Source organism: Elephas maximus, chromosome 25 (genome assembly GCF_024166365.1).
Source record: "Elephas maximus indicus isolate mEleMax1 chromosome 25, mEleMax1 primary haplotype, whole genome shotgun sequence".
Taxonomy (NCBI): domain Eukaryota; kingdom Metazoa; phylum Chordata; class Mammalia; order Proboscidea; family Elephantidae; genus Elephas; species Elephas maximus.
In genome coordinates, this window is record NC_064843.1 from 39,817,481 (window position 1) to 39,843,879 (window position 26,399).

The 26,399-nt window shown below is 45.4% G+C and overlaps 1 protein-coding gene across 4 annotated transcripts in view; it reads right to left on the reverse strand.

Moving 5' to 3' along the window:
- LOC126067441 (signal-regulatory protein beta-1-like) overlaps positions 1–26,399 on the reverse strand; it is a 173,451-nt gene that overhangs the window by 3,685 nt on the left and 143,367 nt on the right. For 3 of the 4 annotated variants that reach the window (XM_049869307.1, XM_049869303.1, XM_049869309.1), the window contains 4 exons: positions 17,139–17,510; positions 11,222–11,536; positions 10,295–10,624; positions 101–215 (listed from right to left, as the gene is read on the reverse strand). In XM_049869307.1, coding sequence (XP_049725264.1) covers positions 103–215; positions 10,295–10,624; positions 11,222–11,536; positions 17,139–17,510 — 1,130 coding nt within the window. In that variant the 3' untranslated portion in view covers positions 101–102. The remainder of the gene's footprint in view (positions 1–100; positions 216–10,294; positions 10,625–11,221; positions 11,537–17,138; positions 17,511–26,399) is intronic. The other variant, XM_049869302.1, reaches the window with a different exon arrangement.

Below are 26,399 nucleotides of genomic sequence, written 5' to 3' on the forward strand. Positions count from 1 at the left end.
CTCCTAGGCTGGTCCTCCTTGCTGACCTTGCCCTTCTGGGGAAAGACCTTGCATGTGCCCCCCTCCCCTTCCTTAAGCCTGAGCTTTTCCCACAACTTACAGTCAGGCCCTCTGCTTCCTGTAGGCATAGATGGCAGAGACACCAACCACCAGCAGTGCTTTGAAGCCTAGAAGGAGTCCTTCAAGGAGGAGGAATGGAGTCGACAGCACTGGGACTAGAAGTTAACAGGCAGGAGAAGCCATTAGAGGAAGCACACAGGAGTCCAATCCCAGGGCTTCCACTTACTCCCTCTGAGACTCCCTGTGCCCATTGATGCTCTGAAGCCTTTGAACCTGCATCCTGTCTGTCCTCATTCTCAGCAGCCAGGACAGTCCTCCTTGAGGGAATGGGTGGGGAGAACGTGTACTCAGTGGCATATAAGTGTGACCCTTGGTTTACTTACTTGATCCTCACAATGCTGTGGGGCAAGTATCATCCCGACTCTGATGAGGAAACTGAAGCTTAGAGAGTTTAGAGAGGGTTATGAGGTGAATGGTATTCAATCTAGGGAAGTCCATACTGTGGCCCCTTAGGATGGCTCCAGAAACCCTGTTTTTGGAGCCAAGACAAGTCCATCATCTCAGGGTCATGGGAATTACGTAAACACTGCAGGCAAGGGAGTGAGGACAGGTTTCACTGGTAGAGATTTAAGGCTTTGCACCAAGGAGCTGAGGGAGCCCTCAGGGCAGCCTGACCTAATGAAACCTGCTGGCTGGGATCACCTGGTAAGTAAAGGAATCAGAGTCTCATGCCTGGGAGGGGCCTTACATATGATCTAGTCTGCCTGGCCCCAGAACAGATGCCACCTGAACTCTTTCTGTTGGACACTGAAAGATGGATCTGGGGAAGCACACCTTTGGATTCTTTGTATTTTTATGAGGAGCGGATTTTGCTTTTAATATTAAACAAATCCCCCCAAAAAAAACCAAACCCAGTGCCGCAGAGTGGATTCCAACTCATAGCGACCCTACAGGACAGAGTAGAACTGCCGCATAGAGCTTCCAAGGAGCGCCTGGCGGATTCAAACTGCCGACCCTTTGGTTAGCAACCGTAGCACTTAACCACTACGCCACCAGGGTTTCCATTAAACAAAGAGAGACATTAAAATATTTTTCTTAATAAATAAGATAATGGCGGTGCCTCCTTAAGAAAGGAGGGGAGACCTCATCATTTGTCGGTGCTGGTGTTTTAGAGGCCGCAAGCTCTCTGGAGCTTTATTTCAGTTGAAGACAGCTGCATTGCCTAAGGTCACATCTCCTTCTAGGGGACAACCCAGTCTAACCACTGGCTGAATTGTGGTATATAGGCTCCTTCCCATCCCTTTAATTGGAAACAGCTCTAAAAGACCATCCTAGCTCTACAGCCTTCTGTAGGAGTGACTCTTTTGTTGTTCAGCTGCAATTATACAGTTCAATGTTTTTCACCCCCAGTTCTGCTTCTTATACCCCTTCGTATGTATTGATCCTGATGGCACTCCACAAAGAGCTTCCTGCATTCTTATACTCATTTTGGAGTCTGTTTCCCAGAGAAACTGACCTATCTGAATTGGGCTGTTTTGAGAGTTTCTGGAAAACAGACTCTAAAATGCAAATCTGAAACTGGGTCACTCACGATGTGGATGAATTTTGTCCCTCTCAAAATATATGGTGAATTTCTAATTCCCAGTCCTTGTGAATGCGATCTTATTTAGAAAAAGTCTTTGCAGATGTAATCAAGTTAATATGAGGTCACAGTGGATTAGGGTGGGTCCTAAATCCAAAGACTGGTGTCCTTACAAGAAGAGACAGATTCAGAAATACAGACACACAGAAGGGAACCTTGTTTTAAGCGGCACAAATTTGCCGTATAGACTGGATTCAGGGATTCAGATTTACTCTGATTAGCTTAGGACAATCACCTGGTCTAATGGCAAGATGCCTTTGACAACATCCCATATCACTACCTGAGTCCTAGTTTCCCATCTGTAGAACTCCAAACCAACAGGGTGGTGATTGAAGCAAGAAAGGAGACCACAGATAAACTGAAATATGCATTTTTCTAAGTCCTAATAAGTTCCTTTAGCTTTTCTGCTAGAGCACATGTTAAACATTGTGTTTTAATTTTTTCAAAAAATGTTTATTTTGCCTTCATTATACAAGTAATTTTCATTGGATAAAGAATTCTACATTTATAGTTTTTTTCCCCTCCTTTATCACTTTTATGTTGCTTTTCCATTGACGTACACCCTCCTTTTTCCAACAAGAAGTCATGTGTCATTTGTATCGTCTTCTTCTATGTCATTTCTTTGTGTATGTGTGTGGCTATTTAAAGATGTTCTCTTAATCTCTCATTTTCAAAAGTTCGATTATGACATACCTAAATAGTGCTCGAGTTCAGTGAGCATCTTGCATTTATAGATTAACTTCATTTACAAAATTTGTGAAATTTTAGCCATTTCTTCAAATGACCTTTCTGCCCCACCTTGTCTCTCTTCCTTTTTCCCACAGGTGTGTTTGTTCCTTGTTTTTAATCTTTTCCCTCTCGGCTTCTCAGGTTGGGTAATTTCTGGTCATCTGTTTTATTAGTACCAGTTGCTGTTCAGTCAATCCTGACTCATTGTGATCGTGTCTGTGTCACAGTGGAACTGTGCTCCATAGGGTTTTCAATGGCTGGTTTTTTAGAAGTAGATTGCCAGACCTTTCTTCCAAGGCACCTCTGGGTGGACTCAAACCTCCAACCTTTTTGTTAGCAGCTGAGCATGTTAACTGTTTGCACCACCTGGAGAGTACATTAGCTCAACTAATTCTATCATTTCCAATCTGCACTTAAGGACAGCCAGTGCATTTTTTAATTTCGTACATTCTATGTTTTTGTTCTATGATTACTTTTTGGTATTTTGAAAATAATTTTTATTTCTTTGATAATGTTACCTATCTGCTAATCCATTTAAAAATATTATATATTAGTTATCGATCATAGTTTTAATAGCTGAATCAAAATCCTTGCCTGCTAACACATACATCTGTATCACCTCAGGAATGATCTCCACCTATCGCTTTTTATGTTGAGAATTATTTACATTTTCTGTTTCATCATATGAATAAATTTGGATTGTAACATGAATTTTGTAAATGAGATATTGTAGAGGCCTTGAATTATGCTGCTGTGAAGAGATTTGATTTTTTTGAGACAGTTAATTTTGTCTAAATAGTTTTTGGATTGTTCATTTGGCTGAGTTAATACACAGAATTGGGGCTATCCTTCTTGGATTTCTCTTTTCTGGGATTTTCCTGTCCTCCAATGGCTGTGGTCACCAAAACACTATCTTCTGACTCTTTACACAGTAAAACTGCAAGTTTCTACCCAAGTTACAGTCGACTGTTGAACATCGAGTAGGGCTGATGCTTAGCAAAAAACTGCAACAATGGGAAACACGGCCAGTACTGCTCCTTTCATTCAAAGTGGATCCATCTGCAGTTTCTGTCTGCTTTTGTTTGCCCTCCAAAGTATTCAGAAAGTTGGCCCTGTGCTTACAGATGTTATCTTCAGAAAAATTGGCCTATTGAGCTACTCTACCTTTTCTTAAAGTCTTACTTTTTACATGTTAAGACTTTAATCCAGCCTCCTGGAGAACATTGCCCCAACCCTGCAAGATATTGCCACCTAGCAGGCATTGTAATTGTGTCTTTGGAAGGCCATTTCATCATTCTGTAAAGCCAGCTGCTTCAGGATCATGGTGAACAGGGTAAGATCAGTGAATTACATGAGCATGGGCCCATTGCTGCACTTCGTTTACCGTGAAGTGAGTTCCTTCATTTGAGGCAATGATGTATGGGGTGCCTTGACAGTGGATGAGGCAGTCTGTGAGTCCATGAATGGTAGTTTTGGCAGAAGCACTGCATGCATGGAAGGCAAATCTGTATCCAGATTGAGTGTCTATTCCACTAAGAACAAAAGTTTGCCCTTTCCATGATGGAAGTGGTCCAATGTAAACAACTTGCCACCAGGTTGCTGGCTGATCACCAAGGAGTAGTGCCGTATTGAGGACTCAGTGTTGATCTCTGCTGTTGGCAGATTGGGCACTCAGCAGTGGCTGTAGCCAACATGACCTTGGTGAGTGGAAGTCCATGTTGCTGAGGTCATGCATAACCTCCTTCCCTGCCACCATGACCACTTAGGTTTTTAGCCCATTTGGGCGATGAAAGAGATGGTTGGGGAAGGAGGATGAATGATTTCCACTGAACATGTCATCCTCAGTACTCGAATGTTAAAATCCTCCTCCGCCAAGGTCACTCTTTGTTGAGCATTCACATGAGACCTAAATATCTTCACTTCTTTGGCCAGTTCAGAGAGATCTATCCATATACCTCTTCCCCATACCTCCTTGTCATCAACTTTCCAATCATGTTCCTTCCAAATCCCTGACCATTGAGCCAAACCATTGGCCACAGCCCATGACTCAGTATACAATAGCATATCTGGCCATTTTTCCTTCCAACCAAAGTGAACTACCAGGTGCCCTGCTTGAAGTTCTGCCCATTGGGAGGATTTCACTTCATCACTGTCCTTCAGGGAGTCCCAGAAAGGGGCTACAGTGCTGTCCAATTTCAAGTATTGCCTGCATGTCACATAGAACCATCTGTGCTGCTGTGCATGTCCTTCTTTATGACTCTGTAGGTCAAACAACATCCAGTTCATGATGGGTAGCTCAGGGCACATAGTGACTTTTTGGCCCATGGTTAAGCATTCAGTCTCTGTGAAGGTCCAGTAACAAGACAAAAGCTGTTTCTTGAAAGGAGAGTAGTTATCTGCTGAGGATGGCTGGGCTTTGCTCCAAAATTCTAAGGGTCTGCACTGTGATTCACCAATAGGGGCCTGCCAAAGACTCCAAAGAGCATCTCTGTCTGACACTGACACTTCAAGAACCATTGAATCAGCCAGAACACAAGGGCCAAGTGGCAGAGCAACTTGCATGGAAGCTGGAACCTGTTGCAGAGCCTTCTCTTGTTCTGGGCCTCACTCAAAATTAGCAGTTTTTTGAGTCACTTTACAAACAGGCTGGAGTAGCATACTCAAATGAGGGATATGTTACCTCCAAAATCCAAAGAGGCCCACCAGGTGTTGTCCCTCCATTTTAGTTGTAGGGGAAGGAAGATGCAACAACTTATCCTTCACTTTAGAAAGAATATCTCAACATACCCCACACCACTGGACCACCAGAAATTTCACTGATGTGGAAGACACCAGAATTTTTGTCAGGTTAATTTCCTGCCCTCTACGCTAATGTCTTACCAGTAAATCTAGAGTCATTGATGCTTCTTCCTTACTGGGTCCAACCTGCCTAATGTCATCAATGTAATGGACCAGTGTGATGTCTTGTGGAAGGGAAAGGTGATCAAATCCCTGCGGACTAAATTGTGACATAGGCCTGGGGAGTTGATATACACTGAGGTAAGAAAATGAATGTATATTGCTGGCCTTACCAGCTGAAGGCAAACTGTTTCTGGTGATCTCTCGAAACCAGAATCAGGAAAAAGGCATTAGTCAGATCAATAGCAGTATACCAGGTACTAGATAATCCACTGTAATCCTACAAAATCCATCTGTTTTTGCACAGGCCCAATAGACAAGATGAGTGGGGACGTTTGTAGGAATCTCCACCTCTGCATCCTTCAAGTCCTTGATAATGGCAGTAATCTCCATATTCCTTCCAGGAATGCGATGTTGCTTTTGCTTTACTATTTTCCTAGGTAGGAGCAGCTCTAATAGTTTCCAAGTGGCCTTTCCTTCCATAATAACTGTTACTCCACAAGTCAGGGATCCAGTGGAGGTGGGAATTCTGCCAGTTGCTGAGCATATCTATTTTTGTTATGCATTCTGGAACAGTGAAATGACTAAGGATGGATTTGGTGACCCACTGGACCCACAGTGAGACACACCTGAGCTAACTCTCCATTAATATCCTGACCTCCATCCACCCTGCCCCCAAATCTGACTGGTGGGCCACAATGACATTTTGGGTATCCTGGAATTAGTGTCAGTTCATATTCAGTGTCCAAAAATCCTTCAAAAATCTGATTATCCTTTTCCTCAATGAACTGTCACTTTCATAAAAGGCCATAGATCCCTTTGGGGAAGGCTGGAAGAAAAAGCAACTGTATACATTTTTGGCAGTGTAGTGGGGTCCTTCCTCAAGGAGATCCAGCCTCCCCTTCATTCAGGGCATTCTGGGTATGCAAACTGGCTCAAATCTGGGAATGATTGAGAAGTAGTGACTCTTTGGTCTAGTGATTCAACTTAGACTGCCATTCACTTGACCTAGAATTCTTTCACTTGTACAAATTTAGTAAATATTTAGATTTCCCATCTATTGTAGTCCTGGGGATACAGTGACTAAATAGCCAATGACATAAGTTCATATGAGTCAGCCTATTTTGATTATTGCTTTGAGTGTACTGTCCATTATGGTAATTACACCCACATTGTCTTTGTCGATTAAGTGCCTCCACTGGGTCTCTACCACCATGGGGTACAATCAGCCCCATTGTAGTTGTTGTTGTTAGGTGCCATCAAGTTGGTTCTGACTCATAGTTACCCTATGTAAAATAGAACCGAACACTGCCCATTCCTGCACAATCCTCACAATTGTTATGCTTGATCCTATTGTTGCAGCCACTGTCTCAATCCATCTCATTGAGGGTCTTCCTCTTTTTCACTGACCCTCTACTTTACCAAGCATGATGTTCTCCTCCAGGGACAGGTCCCTTCTGGTAACATGTCCAAAGTACGTGAGAAGAAATCTTGCCATCCTTGCATCTAAAGAGCATTCTGGTTGTACTTCTTCCAAAACAGATTTGTTCATTCTTCTGTCATTCCATGATATATTCAATATTCTTTGACAACACCATAATTCAAAGGCATTAATTATTCTTTGGTCTCCCTTATTCATTTTAGGTAGATGTCTTAATTCACTTAGGGCAATTCCTACTGTCAAGCCTGACTTACATAAAATAGGAATCACAGCAGTCTTCCAGGATGCTGAGGCTCCCTTCATAAATTTGTTCCTCACCATTGCGGTAAAAGGCGTGTCCTCTGGGCACTCCATGGGGGGTATGTGGGTCCAAACTGATCAGTCCACTCAAACATTCCGGTTTTCCTTAGCCTTTGGATACTTTCTTCTACAGTATATCAAGGGAGGTCTGGCATTTCAACTCGATTTAATGTAGGCCACCACTTAGTCCATGCTTCAGTGAACCAGCCAAATAAATTATTAGATCCTTTTCTAACCTTTTGAGCTGAAACATTGAATGAAGAACCTGTGCTCAATGGGCCCATATCAACAAACTCAGACTGATCCAACTTTATGTTCCTTACACCATTATCCCACACCACTAATAGCCATTCCCACACATATTCCACAGGATTCTGTTTGGATATATTAGAAAATCAAGCAGTTCTTTTGAAGCACACTTAGAAGTGTAGCTACTTTGAAGCGTAGCGTACCTCCTCCTGCATCACACTTTGTATTTCACATCTTGACACTTGCTGGGAGTTAAGTCTAGTTATAGGACTAGAGGAAAAATGGGTTGTGGGGGTGGATCCTGGGACATTCAGCAATGTCTTATAAGGCATCTGCCTCAGGTGATGCCCCAGGATGGCCCCAGGAGCTGCCCCAGGCAATATCTAAGACAAAGACTCTTTAGGAACAGCTTAGTTAATCTCATCAGATGGGGGTGGGATAGATACTGGTTTTACTGGGAAGGTAGTTTAGCAGACAGAGATGGAGCAATCTCTTGAGATTAGATTTAGAGGGCTGGTTCCATTGGCAGGAGTGATTCAACAGAATTTTTAGGAGCTCAGTGCCCCAACTTCCTGATTATCTGCCTATATGTCCCCATCTCAAGTTTCAGGATCCCATTTCTTCCCAATTGATGCCCTCATTTTAACTTCAGACACCGTTCAACATTGGGTATTCAGTTGTCATTGTAATTTAGCCACTTTTATGATAAGACCCTAGGTTTGGTTTTCAGCGGTATCAGCTTTGTGACTACAAGAAATAAGGCTTCCTTTCAGGGCACAAGTGGCAACATTCAGGTCATTTATGTGGCATTTGAGCTGTGACTCTGAAGACTTGAGCTCGTTCCTTTCTTTTACCACTTTGTCTAGCAAAAGAAGGAAAAATCAACAAGCTTCCTTATACTTCTCATTCTGATAAAATTATAGAAAAGTATCAAATATACAATCACCCAGAGCTTTGCCTCTCACAAATATTTAATCTATTGGGGGTGATATTTTGTGTATTCTATTGCCACTTCATGCCATGGGTTAGCAGTGCCCTCTTTACTACTGGAAGCAAAGACTTCAATGCCCTTAAAACTAGCCAGACTTGAGAACCAATTTAGAAGACTCATCCTTACGATTTTGTTCCTCTAGAACAACTCCTGGTACCAAATGTCTTAGAGGACCAAAACCACTGAAAGAGATATGTATGAATATATATACCCAATATATAGAGAGAGGTTTAATTCAAGGAAATGGCTAATGAAGTTGTGAAGGCTGAAAAGACCCAAATCCATGGGCCAGGCATCAGGCTTGAGGCTTCTTCTGACTCAAGTGATTGCAAGGGCTGAGGAAGTCAACTTCAGCATGTCAGACAGTAGGCTGCTGGCTCAAGGGGCTGTGGGAGCTGGAGAATCCCAAAATCTGCACATCAGATAACAGGCTATTGGCTCAAGTCCCAGAACCGAAAGTCAGATGATGACAAGACAAATATTGCATCCAGAGTGAGCCGGCTAGTGAGCTTTGCCAGAATGTCCATATATACTGGATGTAATCCACACCTCCGAGGAAACTCCTCTTACAGCTGATTGGCTGATCACATAGGATCATATCCTGGAGGTGATTATGTTATATTATCTTACGGAAAACCCATCAGTCCAATGTCTGCCAAACCACTGAGAATCATAACCCAATCAAGTTGACACATAACATTAGCCATCACAGTAAGCAATCCCTCCACACTGTTATTTTTCATTCTTTTCTTAGTAGTGCTCATGAATATATTCTTTTTATTTAAATATGAACATTCCACAGGGCACTGCAGCACCACTAGATACAGCCATTTTGAAGAAAGGAAATACACTGATAACAGATTGGATAGGGTGAGAAAAGGATACACTGAAGGCCTCTTACTCCCCCAAGGGATTGAATTCATACAACCCTTTTAAGGGACAGAATGGTAGTGTTATCATCATTTAAATAGGCGTGCCCTTTGACCAGAAATGCTCCTTTGGGAATTCATCCCTCGGAATAGTCACACATGAGAGATATATGTACAAGGACTTTCTTTGCAGCATTAACCTGTAAGCTGTAAACATCCCAGACGCACCTCCTGTCCAGTGCACTGTCTGAATGAGACCTGAGATAGGCTTGCAAAGCTGTGAGGGAGGCAAGGCAGAGGTTAGAAAGAACAAGGAGGAGGCCTGTGGGCTCACATGGACCTGGGAAAGTCGTGATTGTTAGGGGAGGAAAGCAAGGGGCAGGATGCTGTGAATGGGATGATCCTCTTCTTCCCTCCCTCCCTCCCTCCTTCTCTTTGTCTTCCCTTCTTTCTTTAATATGTATTTATGCAAAAATACCTATAAAAATACATACTCAACTCTTACAGTGGTGGGTGACCTTGGGCTGTGGGATTTCAGGGAAAGAAGCTCACTTTAAACTTCTGATTTATATTAACAAGCATCTAGGTTACAAGGAGCCATGGTGGTGCAGTGGTTAAGCACTCAGCAGTTAACTGAAAGGTCGGAGGTTCCAACCCACCAGCTGCTCCTTGGAGAAAGGTATGGCAACTTGCTTCTGTGGAGATTTACAGTCTTGGAAACACTACGGGCAGTTCTCTTTCCTGTAGGGTCCCTATGAGTCAGAATTGACTCCGTGGGTTTGGTTTTAGGTTAGATTGCCCTATAATAAGTGTAAATGAAAGAGCCCTGATGGGGCAAAGGTTAAGCTTTGACTGTTAACTGAAAGGTTGGTGGCATGAACCCACTGAGATGTTCTGTAGGAGAAAAACTTATTGATCTGCTCCTATGAAGATTACAGCCTAGAAAACACTGTGGGGCAGTCCTACTCTGTTACATGCAGTCGCTATGAGTCAGAATTGTCTCAATGGCATCTAACAACAACAAGCATGAGTGACTATCTTAACATTAAAATAATAAAGATAAAATTAAGGTACAATTTAAAGATAAGCCAGGTGGGGTGGATTGGAGGTCTCACCAGAGATTGACTTCCTGGTGTGGTCCTTCCAGAGGGTAGTGAACTTCAGGGTCTGGTGTTTGGTGACTGCTGGCTGCCCGTCATGCACCACCTGGCAGGTGAGCACCACATCCTCCCTGTGAGCAGATGAGTTCACCAGGATCCAGCTCTTCAGGTTATAGGTCCCATCCTTGTCCTTGGTGGGGATCCAGGCTGAGTCTGTTTGGGACACATTTCCGTCCTCCAACCAGGTCAGCTCTAGGCTCTTGGGGTAGAAACTCTTCACCTGGCAGGTGATGTTCACTTGGTTCCCTTGAATGGGGATTTGGGTAACCTCCAAGGTGGGTGGAACTGAAACAGCACAGAGTAGAAGCTCTGACCTTGTGGAAAAGACAGATCACAGAGGGGGAGCTCAATAATGGTTAGTTCTCACCATCATGGCAAGGGAATCACCGAGGAAAATGCTAGACATGCAGGAGGTACCCAAGCAATATACATTCTCTTTGCATAATGAATGAAATCACTAGGCACAATGCCTGAAACGCAGTATGTGCTCATGGACTGGTAGCTCCTATTAGGATAATAATGAGTGAAATCAGCCAGCACAATGCCTCGCATGCAGTCAGAATGTAATAACTATACCAAAATAAATAAAATCACCAAACACATAGGTGCTTACCATGTAGTCGGTGCTCAGTAATTGTCACTGCTGTTGGTAAAATAAATGGAACTAACACTGTGCTCGGAACATGAAAAGTATTCAGCTGGAAGCTGCCATTAAAATAGTAGGTGAAAGTGTTGAGCAGAGTGACTGACAGATTGTAGGTTTATGGTAATTGGGAGGGACTATTAGGAATTGGATTCCAGGAAGTTCAAGCCCTGGAGCAAACCTGGGAGAACAGACTGGGGGCTGGGTGGGGGTCTGGGCTGGGTGTGAGTGTCATCTACCTCGGATGATGTTAGACAAGTTGGCTGTCCCACGAAGAGAGCCCTGCAAGGTACTGTGGGCCACCTCACAGATGACCTGACTGTGGACATCCTCTTGGGTCAGCATCACCGGTGTCTTGCTTGAGACCTTGTAGGAGACACTGTCGCCCAGCGGGACTACCTTGGTTTGGAGGGCTGGGAGCTCCTTTCCATTTTTGAACCACTTCAGGGTGACATCTCTGGGGGAGAAGCCGTGGGATTCGCAGGTGAAGGTCACTGTCTGGCCAGGGGTGGTCCTCCTTGAGGGGCACAACACCACCAGGGGAGAGGGCTTGGCTACAAGAAGGAGCATTTGTAAACAATAACCATCACTGCATCATCACCATGAATGGTAAGTGTGTGACACTGCTCAGACTCTTCATGCTTACTGTTTTCTAATCCTGCTAATAGTGCTGGGAGGGAGGGGTCGCTGTCCTCATCTCATAGAGCAGGAAACAAACATTCTGAGAGGTAAAGGGACCTGACCGAAAGCAAGGCCAACATGGTATTCTATGCCTGCATCCAGCTCCACTTTCTTTTCCCTACACCAGGGGATCGCCCCACCAATCTCAACTCTGGAACACATTTACTTACAAGTCTCATTCTTTGAAATAAATGTTCCTAGCTGGCCTCATCCGGAAGCATTCCCATTTCAGAGAAATCGCTTATAGAAGTAAATGTAGGGGAAGAAGTGGCAGAGTGGGACCGCCTTGAAAGCAGAATCCAGGCTGACCAGCCACTGGCGGCGTGGCTGCTGCACATTCCAGGTTCCTCATCTGTAAAATGGGACCATAAACATTCTCCTCCCAGGGCTGGTGAGGTTCAAATGAGTCAATGCCAGCATTTCTGCACTGGACAAACCACAGAGGATGCTTAACAGAAATAAACAAGTGCAAGGTGAGTTTGGTTTTTTTTTGTAAACCTATCTTTAACACATGCTGTGTTTACATCCAGAGCTCCTTCTTCTTCAGGTATTTATTGTTGCATACTTTTCATTTCTTCCATCAATGTTCCAGCAGGGCCTAATCTGTATAAACCAGGAAATTGAAAGGAGGGGACAGGGGAATGTTTCTCTGAACCTGGGGCCTTCTTTTGGGTCAGCTGGGGGTGGAAAATGGAGACTACCGAGTGCTGAGAACTGTTAATTACAAGACACGCACGCACACACGAACGCACGTGCACACATACACACACACATACACACATGGGGATACTAAACCCAGAAGCACTTCAGGTACCCTGAAAGCTTCCAGAAATCAAAGAATCAGAAGAACCAGGGCAGTCCCTACCAGTGTGCAGGTCCTAAAGGAATGCCTCTTGGGTCTCCAGATTGTTAATTATTGCCCAAATTTCTGCGCCAGCAAATAGTGCAAATACTTGCATTTGTGAATATATGACTTGGCTCCTAACACCCATGGAACATTTTTGGGCACAGTAAGGAGGGCGTCACTTGAATAATCAAGTCATGAGAACACCAGATGTCTGGATATACCTAGAAGCACAATATGGGGTCGCCAGTGACCATTTATTGAGAGATCCCAGTCCTGATGCTGGGCTGATCCCTCCAGCCCCTCAGCTCTTTCTCCCTCCCTCCAGCCCTGTGCACTAGGTGGTAGTGACCCCCATTTATTGGATGAGGCTCAGAGAGGCACATGGTGGCCAAGGACGCACAGTGGGTAATGGCGGAGCTCGCCCCACGTAAGGGCTGACTAATGTTCGCATCTCTGTGCTTTATCTTTCTGAGCTTCAGTGTCTGTTTCTGCAAAAAGCGGATGATGACACCAACCTGGTAAGATTAGAGATGGTGTATGTACAAGGGAGAGCCTGGCATGTAGTAGGTGCTCGATAAATTATACGTATCATTGAGATCATAAGATCTGCTCATTACGAGTTCTTAAACTACATATTTACTCTTTAGGCAGTAAAAAGACAAAACAAAGCACAGGAGAAACACCAAAAACAGTCCCAAATCCTGCTCCCTGCAGCTGCAACAACAACAAAAACCGAAATGAAAAAAGCAGTAGAAACCACCAAATTATAATTCTCCTTTTTTAAAATAATCCCCTCAGGAGGCAAGTTTGGCAGATGAATTTGCAAAACAGAAACAAGATCACAGGCGTTTTCTTGCAGATTAGCTCTTTACAGAAGCTGGAAGCATTCTGAAAGGGCGAGGGAGCAGATTTTATCTGTGACATTGTGATGTGCTGGGGGAGGGAGAGTTCTGTGGCTGAACAGTGAGGATTTGTTGAAATTCCCTCACCTGTTCAGGCACAGACATTTTTAAAGGTAAAAATCTTCCCTGGCAATGAGCTGGATCTGAACCTGGCTTTGTCTGGGTTTTCCCTCTTGGTGAACAGAAGGGGTAGGAGCCCCTTCTCAGCCCCTGAGGCAGGTCCACGGGTAGGGTGTTGTCCTAGTCATCTAGTGCTGCTGTAACAGAAATACCACAAGTGTATGACAACAAAGAGAAGTTTATTCTCTCACTGTCCAGTAGGCTAGAAGACTGAATTCAGGGCGCCAGCTCCAAGGGAAGACTTTCTCTCTCTGTTGGCTCTGGAGGAAGGTCCTTGGCATCAGTCTTCCCTTGGTCTGGGAGCATCTCAGCGCAGAAACCTTGGATCCAAAGGACACGCTCTGCTCCCAGTTCTGCTTTCTTAGCGGTATAAAGTTCTCATATCTTTCTGCTCGCTTCTCTCTTTTATACCTCCTAAGAGATTGGCTTAAGACACTGCCTAGTCTTGTAGACCTCATCAATATAACTTCCGCTAATCCATCATAGTGATAGGATTTACAACATACAGGAAAATTACATACAATGGTGGACAATCACATAAAATGGTGAACAATCACACAATACTGAGAATGATGGCCCAGCTAAGTTGAAGATATTTTTGGGAGACACAATTCAATCCATGACAGGTGTCCACACCACACATCTAGGGCCTATTTTGTCAGGCCCACAAATACCTGTCACTGCCAGATGCTCTTCTGAAGTGCCCACACCCTGAAAGCTGTTCTAAAGCCCTAGTTCAGTGAGAAACCTCCCTTGACAAGAAAAAAATACAATTTTTCTCCTGCGACCCCAGAGAAAATGTAACTCAGGGGCTCTAAGCCCTGGCTGTGTAATAGAATCACCTACAATTATTTACACGTCTGTCAGTTTGTCTGACTATGGGGGCTTGAGTGTTGCTGTGATGCTGGAAGCTATGCCACTGGTGTTCAAATAACAGCAGGGTCACCCATAGTGGACAGGTTTCAGCAGAGCTTCCAGGCTATGATTATCACCATTTTGCAGATGAGAAAACTGAGGCTTCGAGGAATAAAGTGCCTGCATCCACGTGGGAATTTTATGTGGCCACCTAAGCTTTCGCATGCTATCAGCAGAGCAAACGCCCACCTTCAGGAGCCCTGACACTGACCGCCACCCTCCCTTTTCCCTTTGAGATCTCTGGCTTCAGCAATTATAGTGAGAACTTGCCCTCCTCAGTCAGTGCCCAGGCTGGTTACTCAGCAGCAATAAACAGAAGACACTGGGCTCCTGATATCCTGCATCGGGAATGTAAACATTTGCTCACCCACGACTCCAAGCACCTTCCAGGGACTGCCTTCCTCTCAGCCTCCTCAGTCTTCAGAGCTGTGTAGTGGGTGCTCGTTCTCTGTTGGGTTGCCCTGGGCCCCTCTTTGTTCCATGAGCACTGCCTTTTACAGAGCTGGCTCCCAGGCTGCTGGGGGAGAAGCAACATCACAGCAATGGAGGAAAAGGTGCCTTATTCCTTTTAAGGATGCTGAGATGCCTCTTTTAGGAACAGGTTCAACATATCCTGAGCTGCCTGCAGTATCTGTAGGATCTGGGTTGCAAAGTGAGCCCCTCCTCCCCCTGTAGGATTTTTTTTTTTTTTTTTTTTTTTTTAATGCTTATTGCTGCAAAACAGAGTAACACAAGATTTTAAAAGGCGAGGGCTGGCGCATTCTCCACACTTTGATAAGCACTGTGAGGATTGCAGAGAGCAGGGGCTGCGGAGTCTGTCTCCTTGGAGTTCAAGTCTCAGCTCCCCTACTGCCCACAGACAGTTCCGCTCTCTGAGCATCATGTAAAAGGGGCAGTGAAGGACCGCTTCTTCACAGCCCTGGTTGTAAGGGTAAATGCCATTATGCCCCCCCTTCTCATCCTGGCCATCACTTGGGAAGGCAATGTGGCAGAGAGGGATGGGGACTCACTAGGAGTTAGTGGCACTGAGTCAGGGTTGAGCCACTTACTACTGTGACCGCTTCCACAAGAGAAAGGGACTCACCATCTGGGAACCTCAGTGTCCCCACGTGTAATGTCTGTAAATCAAGATAGAGCTGCCTTCCCTGCCTATGTCCAGGGTTGTGGGAAACTGCTGTATCTGGGAGGGAATCTGGCCCTATCCACGTAAACTAAACTACCCACTATCCACTTAAATTAAACTACCCGCGCTCTATGACCCAGCAGCAACACCCCCAGTGGCCACCCCACGTGAGGAGGATGATGCAGGTGCAGGTCACCCCTGGCAGCACCATTTAATAGCTGGAGACTGGAGACAGCCTACTTATCCATCCACAGGAGATTGTAAAATAAGTGATGACATGTCCATACAACGGGGCATTCTGGAGTCCTTAAAAACAATGGAGAAGCTCTGTATGTACTGAAATGGCCTACACAAAGTGATCTGGCTTAAGTTAGACAAAGGCTTTGCAATCATATATGGGCCTCAGGGTCTGAGTGCAAGGGGCATTCTCGACCTTTGGGAAATTGATGAGAAGCAGCACTGCTGGCTCCTACTCAATGCTGGGTTCAACAAGCTTTTACTCAGCACCTACTGCGTCCAGGCTCTTCTGTGGACAGGGTATCTGATGGCGGGGCAGCAAGGAGCCTGGCCTGGAACCAGATCTTGGTTTGGGTACAGATCCCACCACTAACTCACCCTGTGACCACGGTCAGGGCCCTGTCGTCTCCTGGCCTCAAGTGCCCCATCTCTGAGTGGGGGCTGGGCTGGGCGGTGTCTAAAGATCCTTCCCGGCTGACGTCCAGGATCCAGGAGTTGGGAAGAGGATCCTGGGCCTCTGGCAGCAAACCCAAAGGAGCATCTTCTGTGCTGCCTCAGCTGGGTAACTCCTAAGTCACCCACATGGGGGGCCTCATCTCTGGGGTGAGGGACATTCTGAGATGACCAGCCTGGCTCGAACTCTCTGTACTTCGTGGGGGTGTCGGTCCTGAATCAGGATTTTCCCAAAAGAGCCCTCGGCCAAGCAAACCCTCTCAGCCTCTCCCCAACCAGGGCTCTCAGATCAAACAGTGAGTCTCTGCCTCTTAGGACTTTCTGCTTGGTGTGATGTTTCTGAAGACTACATAAAGAAACTCACATCTGCTCTCTGCCCTGGACCGACCCTCTCCTCCTTGGAGGGGAAGAGAACGGAAGCTTCACGGGAGGAGAGCTTTTGCCTGCCTTGTCCCTTGCTGTTTCTAATGAGAGCAGAGCCTGGCACACAGTAGGTCCTCAGCAAGTGTTTGTTGAATAAGAGAAGACACGACCACAATGCAGGGGAAGAATCTGGGGGCAGGAGGTGAGGTTTGGCCTGTGACTGGGCAAGTCGCCCAAACTGTCAGTCCCCTCATCTGCAGAGACCAGATTGGGAAAGGCAAGGGGAGCCAGGCTGACTAGGTTTCCAGACTTTCCTCCACCTTTTATCGGCTGGGGGTCCTTGAGCAAATAGCAAGCCCTCTAGGCCTCAGCTCCCTGATCTGTAAAAGGGGGTGAAAGGTGACCATGAGTATAAACACCCACCATCACACCTGATACATAGTTGTTCAAAGAACCGAGGGCATTATTACTGAGTTGTCGTCACACACTGGGGGGAGGAGGCCCATACTACTCACCACTCACAGTCACCTCTGTCCCAGGACCAGACTCAAACTCCACGTCCTCAGGGCTCCCTTTCCTGAACTTGACACAGAAGTAGGTGCCGGCGTCTTCTGGGGTGATGTTCCTGATGCGGATGGAATAGTCCATGTTGCCTCTTATTGTCTGGTCTGTAGCATTCGTTACTCGGGGGAAGAGGCGTACACGGTCTAGGCCTCCACCGAAACTGTAGACTAACTGCTGATCTGGTCCATTCCCCCTGAACCACTTGATGGGCCCCACACATTGCAGAGAGGAGACAAGGCAGGGCAGAGTGACCGCCTCCCCAGCCGCAACCGACACCGACGTCTCACGCTGAGTCACCTGGAGCTCCTGCTCACCTGTCACTCCTGCAGGGAACACAGGCCATTATTCATCCTGCAGGATCCTGTCTGTTGTCTCAGGTGTTTATCAGCAACGACTTCCGCTGACTGAGTGCAGACCATGAGCTGGGCTTGTGCTCATCACGTCCCATGTACCATCTCACGTAATCCTCACCACAAGCCTACCTGGTGAGACTGTATGACAAATGGGGAAACTGAGGCACACAGTGGTTAATGACCCAGCAGATGTGGGTGTGAACCCATCTGAGGGGGGTCTTGAGCTCTCTTTGGAAGAACCCTGTCCAAGCTGAGCTCTGGGGTTCAAACCTGGATTTACCAGGAAGAAAGGGGGCCTGGTATTCCCGACAAAGGGAACAGCCTGGGCCAAGGCTCAGAGGTGTGCGGCGGCATGTGTGTGTGGGGCTTAGAAAGGAGTTTAGTTCTGTTTCCAGTCTGGCCCAGGAAGCAGGCCCCAAGCAGGGAGCTGTACTCAGTGGTTTAGGCTTCATCCAGGCAGTGGAGACGTGGGAAAGATAAAACCAGAAAAAAACCAAACCCAGTGCCATCGAGTCAATTCCGACTCATAACGACCCTATAGGACAGAGTAGAACTGCTCTGTAGAGTTTCCAAGGAGCACCTGGTGGATTCAAACTGCTGACCCTTGGCTTAGCAGCTGTAGCACTTAGCCACTGTGCCACCAGGGTTTCCATGGGAAAGATACGGGATTTGAAATAGGAGAACTTGTTCTGGAGTCCTGGCCCAGTGGCTTCTAGTCGTATGACCCTGGCCAATCACTCAGATGACTGACAGGGTCGGAGGGGTGCTCACGAGAGTGAGCTCTGCAAGCTGCCTTGGTTTAGGTGGGTCCCTGTACTGCTCCTGAGCCTTCATCTCCTCCTCCGTGATATAATTACTATGACCCCATCTCCAGTCTCTGTGAAGATTAGATTCATGTAGGGCAGAGGCAGTGTCAAAAAGAAATCTGGCCTTTGGAGTCATCAGATCTGGTTTGAAACTGGGTGGAACCCCTTATTCATGTGTGAAGTTATCCATCAGTTTTGTTTGTTTGACTCCTTATCTAGGAGATGGGTACTGTACCCCGCCCCTCTGTTTTATTTCGGAAAGACAATGAGATGACACTTAGAAGTCAAGTAAGTAACCTGATCCTAAGAATGCTAGTAAATTTCCATTAGTCCTTAAAGTAGCCCAAGCCAGATTCCGCCCACCCTGCTTCTGCAGAAGGGCTAGCTGTGACCACTATTTGACCTCAGCAGAGGACGCAGCAACAGGAGGAATAAATCAGACAGCAAATCATCACCAGGACCCTACTGGGAAGTGAGAGGTCCAACAAGAACCACATCACCTCCTGTTTCCTGGTCCCCTTCTAGAATTTTCCCTCCCCACTATGCCTCTGTGGCCACCATCTTGCTGCCCAAATCATGTATAGGCCCTGCTTCCCCATGGCTTAGGGAGTTGAATCTGAGGAACTTCCTTCCAGTTCCTTGCTCTATGCATTCCAGTAAAGTTACTTTCTCTTTCTCAAAGACTGGTGTCCAGAAAATTGGCAAGTCTGAGCATGCCAGACAAGGATGCACCTTTCCGGACTCGGTAACAGTCATTTAGTACTGAGCTGGGTACAAGGGAGGCTATTCTTGTCATTATACAAAAGAAGAATAAATGGGGAGGGGCTGGTGCTCAAATGTCACCCCACCAACCCTCGCTGATGCCCCTGCAGGCCAGGCCCCTGCTGGATGCGGGACACACAGGAGCTGGACCCAGTCCACGCATCCAGGGCTCCCGGGCTCGGCAGCAGGAAGGAGCCTGAGTCCCAAATCAAAGACCACTTGATGCACATGAGACAGGGACCCGGATAAGGAGTCTGGGTGGACGAGAGGAGGACACAGCCAGGATGATGAACAGACAGGAGAAGGATGAAGGGACAAGAGGACATTGTTTTGAGACATGCAGGGACAGAGAGAGAATAGCCCAGGGCCTGATTCTGAACAAAGTGTGGGGTGAGGGAAGAGAAAATGGAAAGAGACAGATCACAGAGAGAAACACGGAGAAACAGAGAGACAGACAGATGGAAGGAAGCAGAAAGAAAGAGAGAGAGGGAAAGGCAGACAGAGACAGAATGAGAGAGTGAGGTGGAGTGGGGAAAAAGAAAGTGAGCCAGACAGAGACAGGGAGTGGTGACAGCCTGGTGTGCGGGAAGACAGGGATCCAGTCCCAGCCTGAGCTCTCCACTGCCCTGCAATGTGCCCTTGGGCAAGTCCTGCCCCAACCTAGGCCTCTTTGCCTCACAGTCAGCCAGGGCTGGAGCAGATGCCCTGAGCAGCCTGCTCTGGCTCTGGCCTGGGCAGGAGAGAGACATTGTGGATTTGTCCACCAGCCTATGCGCCTGGCACTGCCCTGCCTGTAGGCGCAGGCACCCAAGGGAAGGGAGGACCACAGATTCCAGTGTGCCCTCACTGGGCTAACCCAGGGCCTGGGAACAGGTCTCATCCACCTGTCCCTCATCTTCTTTCCCCCTTCCCAGTCTCACCCCACCCTGGCTCCTGGGCCGGGGATCGCCCTTGGGGCCCAGTTCTCATGGCATGTAAGCAGAGTCTCAGAGCTTCAACCTGCTCCTCATAGGACAGGGGGAGGAGCCAAGACCCACAGAGGCAGGGGAGCAGCAGGCATCACCCAGCCTAGAGTGGTGTGGCTGGTGCCAGATGTGTGAGAGACACAGAGGGGTACAGGTGCACCATGGCAGAGACAAGAAGCAACCCAGTGACATCAGAGGCAGCGCTGCAGCTGCCAACAGCAGTGAGCCAGGCACATTCCCAGTGGGTCAACATTTCAGCATCGGAGACAGGAAGGACTGAAGTGCTGCTTGGAAGAAGTGCAGGCTCTGGGACCAGCGGGCGGTATGAGGACGGGGTTCCCCTCTTAGCCAGCCCAGTACCCACCCTCTCTGGGCCTCATCATCCATAAGGTAGGGTACCGGCATCTACCCCCACGGTAGTCCTGAAGTCTGCATGGCCCAGTTGTTCACACTGCCTGTCACATAGGGGGTGGTGTCCACCTTCTGGTTCCTGTCCCATCGTTATCATCATATAAATGCAGTATTTATATTTGATTTTCTTGCGGTAATCATATCCCCCTACTAGCACATAAGATCCGTGATGGACTGTTTCCAAACCCTTGCCTGGAACAGTGTCTGACATGACATTAAAAAAAAAAACCAAAAACAACAACAACAAAAAAAACCGGGAGCCATAATTTATTATGAATCATGGCGACCCCATGTGTGTCAGAGTAGACCTGTGCTCCATAGGTTTTCAATGGCTGACTTTTTGGAATTAGATCGATCGTCAGGCTTTTCTTCCGAGGTGCTTCTGGGTGTACTCAAACCACCAACCGTTTGATTAGTAGCCGAGCATTTTAACTGTTTTACTACCCAGGTACACACTAAAGCAAAAAAGTCTGTTGCCATTGATCCGACTCAGGATGACTCCATGTGTGCAGAGTAGAACTGTGCTCCAAAGGATTTTCAAGGTTGCGACATCCTGGAAACAGATGGCAAGGCCTTTCTTCTGAGGCTCCTCTGGGCGGGTTCAAACTGCCAACTTTCAGTTAGTTGTAGAGTGCTTAACTGTTTGCACCACCCAGGGACTCCAGGCACACACACCAGATCCTCAATAAATATATGCTGAATGGATGAATGAATGAGTGACGGGTTGTGCTTGTTCCATTGCCCAGGGCCAATCCCTTCTCTGAGCCTCTCTCCTCATCTGTGAATTGGAGCTAAGGTTGGCATTTCCAGGAGACAGTGCAAGCCTGGAGCCTGGGCTGAGCAGCTCACAGATCAAGTGTAGTAACTGGCAGTTATTATTATCCTTATCAATAACACCACGCCGGGCTGTGAGTCAGCAGTCGGTGCAGTGGGAGGGGAGCCGCGGAGTCAGGCAAGCGGCAGGCTGGAGCAGGGCTATTCTTGTTGTGCCACCGAGGCCTGTAATCACAACCCGGCAGGTGACAATAAAATCTGGAGTTGTGGAGGGCTGGCTCCCCACCCCCCGCCCCCGCTTTTTTTTTTTTAAGCTCTTTCCACCAACTGCAGCCAGCTTTTGGCTGCTTAATTAATTAAAAAAAAAGTGTTTATAAGGCATTTGAAGAACTTTAAAAGTGTGATGTAAGTGCCAAATATTATATTAATATGTGTATGTGCGCACTTTTTTTCCAGCAGAGTTCTTTCTTTCCTCCTTTCTTTTCTTTTTCTCTGCAGGTTCTGTTCCAGGAAAAGAGCTTGTTAAAAATCACTGTGGCAGCTCTGGGCCTCGGGTCATCATGCTGGCATAGTTGACAACACCATTTCCTGCTACTCCTGCTGTCCTGGCAGAAAAGCGACTGTTGGGGGCCTGAAAGGTCTCCCGGAGATGAGGGTGGCTGGGCAGTCTTTCTCACACGCTGCTGGTGGAAGTGGAGATTGGAACCTCCTGAAATGTCCCTGGGCAGCACAAGTGGTTTGCACTCGACTACTAACCTATAGGTTGGCAGTTCAAACCCCACCCAGCAGAGCTACAGAAGAAAGGCCTGGTGATCTCCTTCCAAAAGGTCACAGCCATGGAAACCCTATGAAGTACAGTTCTACTCTGCAACACATGAAGTTGCCATGAGTTGCAGTTGACTCAATGGTAACAAGTCATTGGGAAAGCAGTTTGACAGGATGTACCAAAGGTGTGAAAACTGTTCACTAACCTTTTTGGCTGGGCTGATCTACTTCTGGGACTTCACCAGAGGTCATTACCCCAAATGTGGAGTGTATTTTCTATGTAACGATCTTCAAAAAGTTGGGAAAAAGTCCAAATGGCCAATAGTAGGGAATGGTTAAATGAATTACAGCCTGTCCCCTACTTGGAAACACAAGCAGCCATAAAAAGCCATCACCAAGAAAACCGTGGTAATATTGACACCTTTATGGTATAATTTTGAACAATATTGTGATAACCCAAATAAAATGTATTCATTGCAAAGCATTTAGAGAAAACAAAAAGCATAAAAACAGAATAATAATGTCATGGAATACCATCAAAGGTAACTACAATCAACATTTTGGTGTAGTTAAAACATAAAGTGGGAAAAAATATATATATGTATAAAATCATCCCATCAGGTAACTAAGGATATGTGCAAACATTTAGCTTCATTCATTCCAGAGTTCTTATAAAAAGGAAGAATTGAGAGTAACTTAACATCCAAAGAAAGGAAGCTGACCCCATTACAGTTAATCCATGTGATGACCAAGTCTACAGCCATGAAAATTGACAGTGTAGACTTATAATGATCAATGTGGAAATATGGTGCAAGAATGGTTGCCAAGTGATACATTCAATGTGATCTCAAACTTCTGTTTTTTTAAAAAGAATATATGACATTAAGGATAAGCTATGATTAATTTTGAGTGGTAGATTTATGAGGGATTTTGCTGTTGTTTATATTTTGCTTTTCTTTTTAAATTAAATACCCATAACTTGTGCAACAAGAAAAGATGAAAGAAGAATAGAGGCAGGGCCAAGATGGCAGAGTAGTCAGAAGCTTCCAGTGATCCCTCTTACAACAAAGACCCCCCCAAAACAAGTGAATTGATTATATGTATGACAAGCTAGGAGCCCTGAACATCAAGGCAAAGTTAGGAAATTGGACTCAATGGTACAGGGAGAGATGGTTCAGAAGCAGTGAGGAGTTGCTGGACCTGACTTGGTGGGAACCGGTGCCCCTCAGGCACGATCCATTGGCTTGACTGCAATGGGACTGGTGGTAGTGATTGGGACACGGTTTCCTGAGGGAGAGACAGACAGCCACACAGAATCAATGATGAACACTGCTCTCGGCAAAAGATAAGTACTTGCATCTAATTTACCGCACCCCCAACCTCCAAGCTGGCTTCAGTGGCTGTTGATTTTCCTGGGCCTGAGATAGGTCCTGCAGTGCACCCTGAGCCATACTCCCAGCCTTGGAGAAGGAATTAATTAACAATTGGGGGAAAAAAATCTGTTGGCTCCCCTAAGCTGAGAACTCAGAGCAGGAGTGGTTCCTGTCCAGGCACATACAGTCCATAGAATTTGAATGCCTTTCACCCCTGCATGGACCTGCGTGGGTGCATTTCAGGAGCTTAGGCCCTTATTAGGAGACTGCAATGTTGTATGTGCCTGAGATCTGACTACAACTATTTCAGCTGTGAGGTGGAGAGGTGGGTTTTGACATTTGACACTGCTCTGCATATTAAACAAGGTCCTCAAAAAAAAAAATTTTTTTTTTCACCTACCCACATCAGGGGCCTGAGGGATGGTGGCTCCACCCACACCACCTAGCCACCCGAGACAGGGGTCCAAGGATAGATGGTGCCTCACAGTCCTTACAACCAGAAACATTGGGTGCTCTTGGTCTGGCTGCAGAACCCACCCACCTGTGCACTCTAGGGAACAGGGATAAGCTTTCCTCACGTACACTCAAGGGACAGTTATCAGTCCCCTGCCTTGCTCAGAGTGTGACCCCCTGCTGCAGCCAGATACCTGTGCCTACATCAATCACTCCTGCCCTTTTACGGCTGTAGAACAGAGCCTGCAGCACACACTTGGTGACCAACTATCTGGACACCTGAGCTGAATCCAGGCAAGGAAAGTAAATGGACTCCTGGGCTCATATACCTGGTAAGAGCTCTAGCCATCTGGTGACAGGATGTTAGAGATTCAAAGGTGCAAATAATTAAGTTACCTTACTCAAGCAGCCTATTTGGGCATATCAAAATAAAACAAAGAAAGAAGCTAGGATACAGTAAGAAAACAAAATAAATTAATACAATAACTTATACATGGCTCAGAGAAAACAGTCAATACCAAATCACATAAAGAAGCAGACCATGATCACTTCAACAGGCTCCCAAAACAAAGAATCAAGGAATTTCCTGGACAAAGAGGTGCTCTGGAATTACCAGAGGTAGAATACAAAAGATTAATATATACAACTCTTCGAGAGATCAGGCAAAACACAGAACAAGCCAAGGAGCAAACAGATAAAGTAGTTGAGGAAATTAAGAAGGTTATTCAAGAGCATAATGAAAAATTTAATAGGCTGCAAGAACCCATAGAGAGACAGCAAACAGAAATTCAGAAGATTAACAATAAAAGTCCAGAATTAGACAACCAATAGAAAGTCAGAGGAGCAGAATTGAGGAACTGGAAGTCAGAATTAGTGAGATTGAAGATAAAACACTTGGCACCAATATATTTGAAGAAAAATCAGTTAAAAGAATTTTTTAAAAATGAAGAAATTCTAATAATCATGTGGGACTGTATTAAGAAAAATAACTTATGAGTGATTGAAGTACCAAAACAGGGAGGGAGAATGGAAAATACAGGGAGGGAGAACAGAAAATACAGAGAGTTATTGAAGATTTGTTGGCAGAAAACTTCCCCGATATCGTGAAAAATGAGAAGCTATTGATCCAAGATGCTCATCGAACCCCACATAAGGTAGATCCCAAAAGAAAATCACCAAGACATAATCAAACTTGCCAAAACCAAAGATAGAGAATTTTAAGAGCAGCTAGGGATAAACAAAAAGCCCCCTACAAAGAAGAGTCAATAAGAATGAGCTCAGACTATTCAAAAGAAACCAGGCAGGCAAGAAGGCAATGTGATGACATATATAAAGCATTGAAGGAAAAAAAAATCACCAGCCAAGAATCAAAATATCCAGCAAAACTGTCTTTCAAATATGAAGGCCAAATTAAGAAATTTCCAGAAAAACAGAAGCTTAGGGAATTTGCAAAAACCAAACCAAAACTACAAGAAATACTAAAGGGATTTCTCGATTAGAAAACCAATAACATCAGATACCAATCCAAGACTAGAACAGAGGACAGAGCAACCAGATATCAACCCAGATAGGGAAATCACAAAAATAAATCAAGATTAAAAAAACGCTCAAAACAGGGAAATAGTGATGTCATTATGTAAAAAGATGACAACATTAAGTCAATAAAGAGGATCTAAAAAATGTAGTCATAGATTGTTCATATGGACAGGAAGCCAAGGCAATATAAAGAAATAAAAGTTTGGTTTAAAATTAGAAAAATAGGGGTAAATATTAATGTAACCACAAAGGAGACTAACAATCCTACTCATGAAAATAAAATACAAGAAAAACATAAAGGCTTAGCAAGAACAAAATTGGCAACAATGAAAAAGAGACAATATATAAGGAAAACCTACTCAGCACAAAAAATTAAGTGGAAAAAAGAAACTGCCAGCAATGCACAAAAAAAAAAAAGACATCAAAATGACAGAACTAAACTCATACCTATCCATAATTATGCTGAATGTAAATGGCCTAAATGTACCAATAAAGAGGCAGAGAGTGGCAGAATGGATTAAAAAAAAAAACACGATCCATCTATATGCTGCCTACAAGAGACACACCTTAGACTTAGAGACACAAACAAACTAAAACTCAAAGAATGAAAAAAATATATATCAAACGACAATCAAAAAAGAGCAGGAGTGGCAATATTAATTTCTGACAAAATAGACTTTAAAGTAAAATCCACCACAAAGGATAAGGAAGGACACTATATAATGATTAAAGGGACAATGTACCAGGAGGACATAACCATATTAAATATTTATGCACCCAACTACAGGGCTTCAATATACATAAAACAAACTCTAACAGCATTGAAAAGAGAGACAGACAGCTCCACAGTAATAGTAGGAGGCTTCAACATACCACTATTGGTGAAGGACAGAACTCCAGAAAGAAGCTCAATAAAGACACAGAAGAGTTAATGCCACAATCAACCAACTTGACCTCATAGACATATACAGAAGACTCCACCCAACAGCAACCAAGTATACTTTCTTTTCCAAT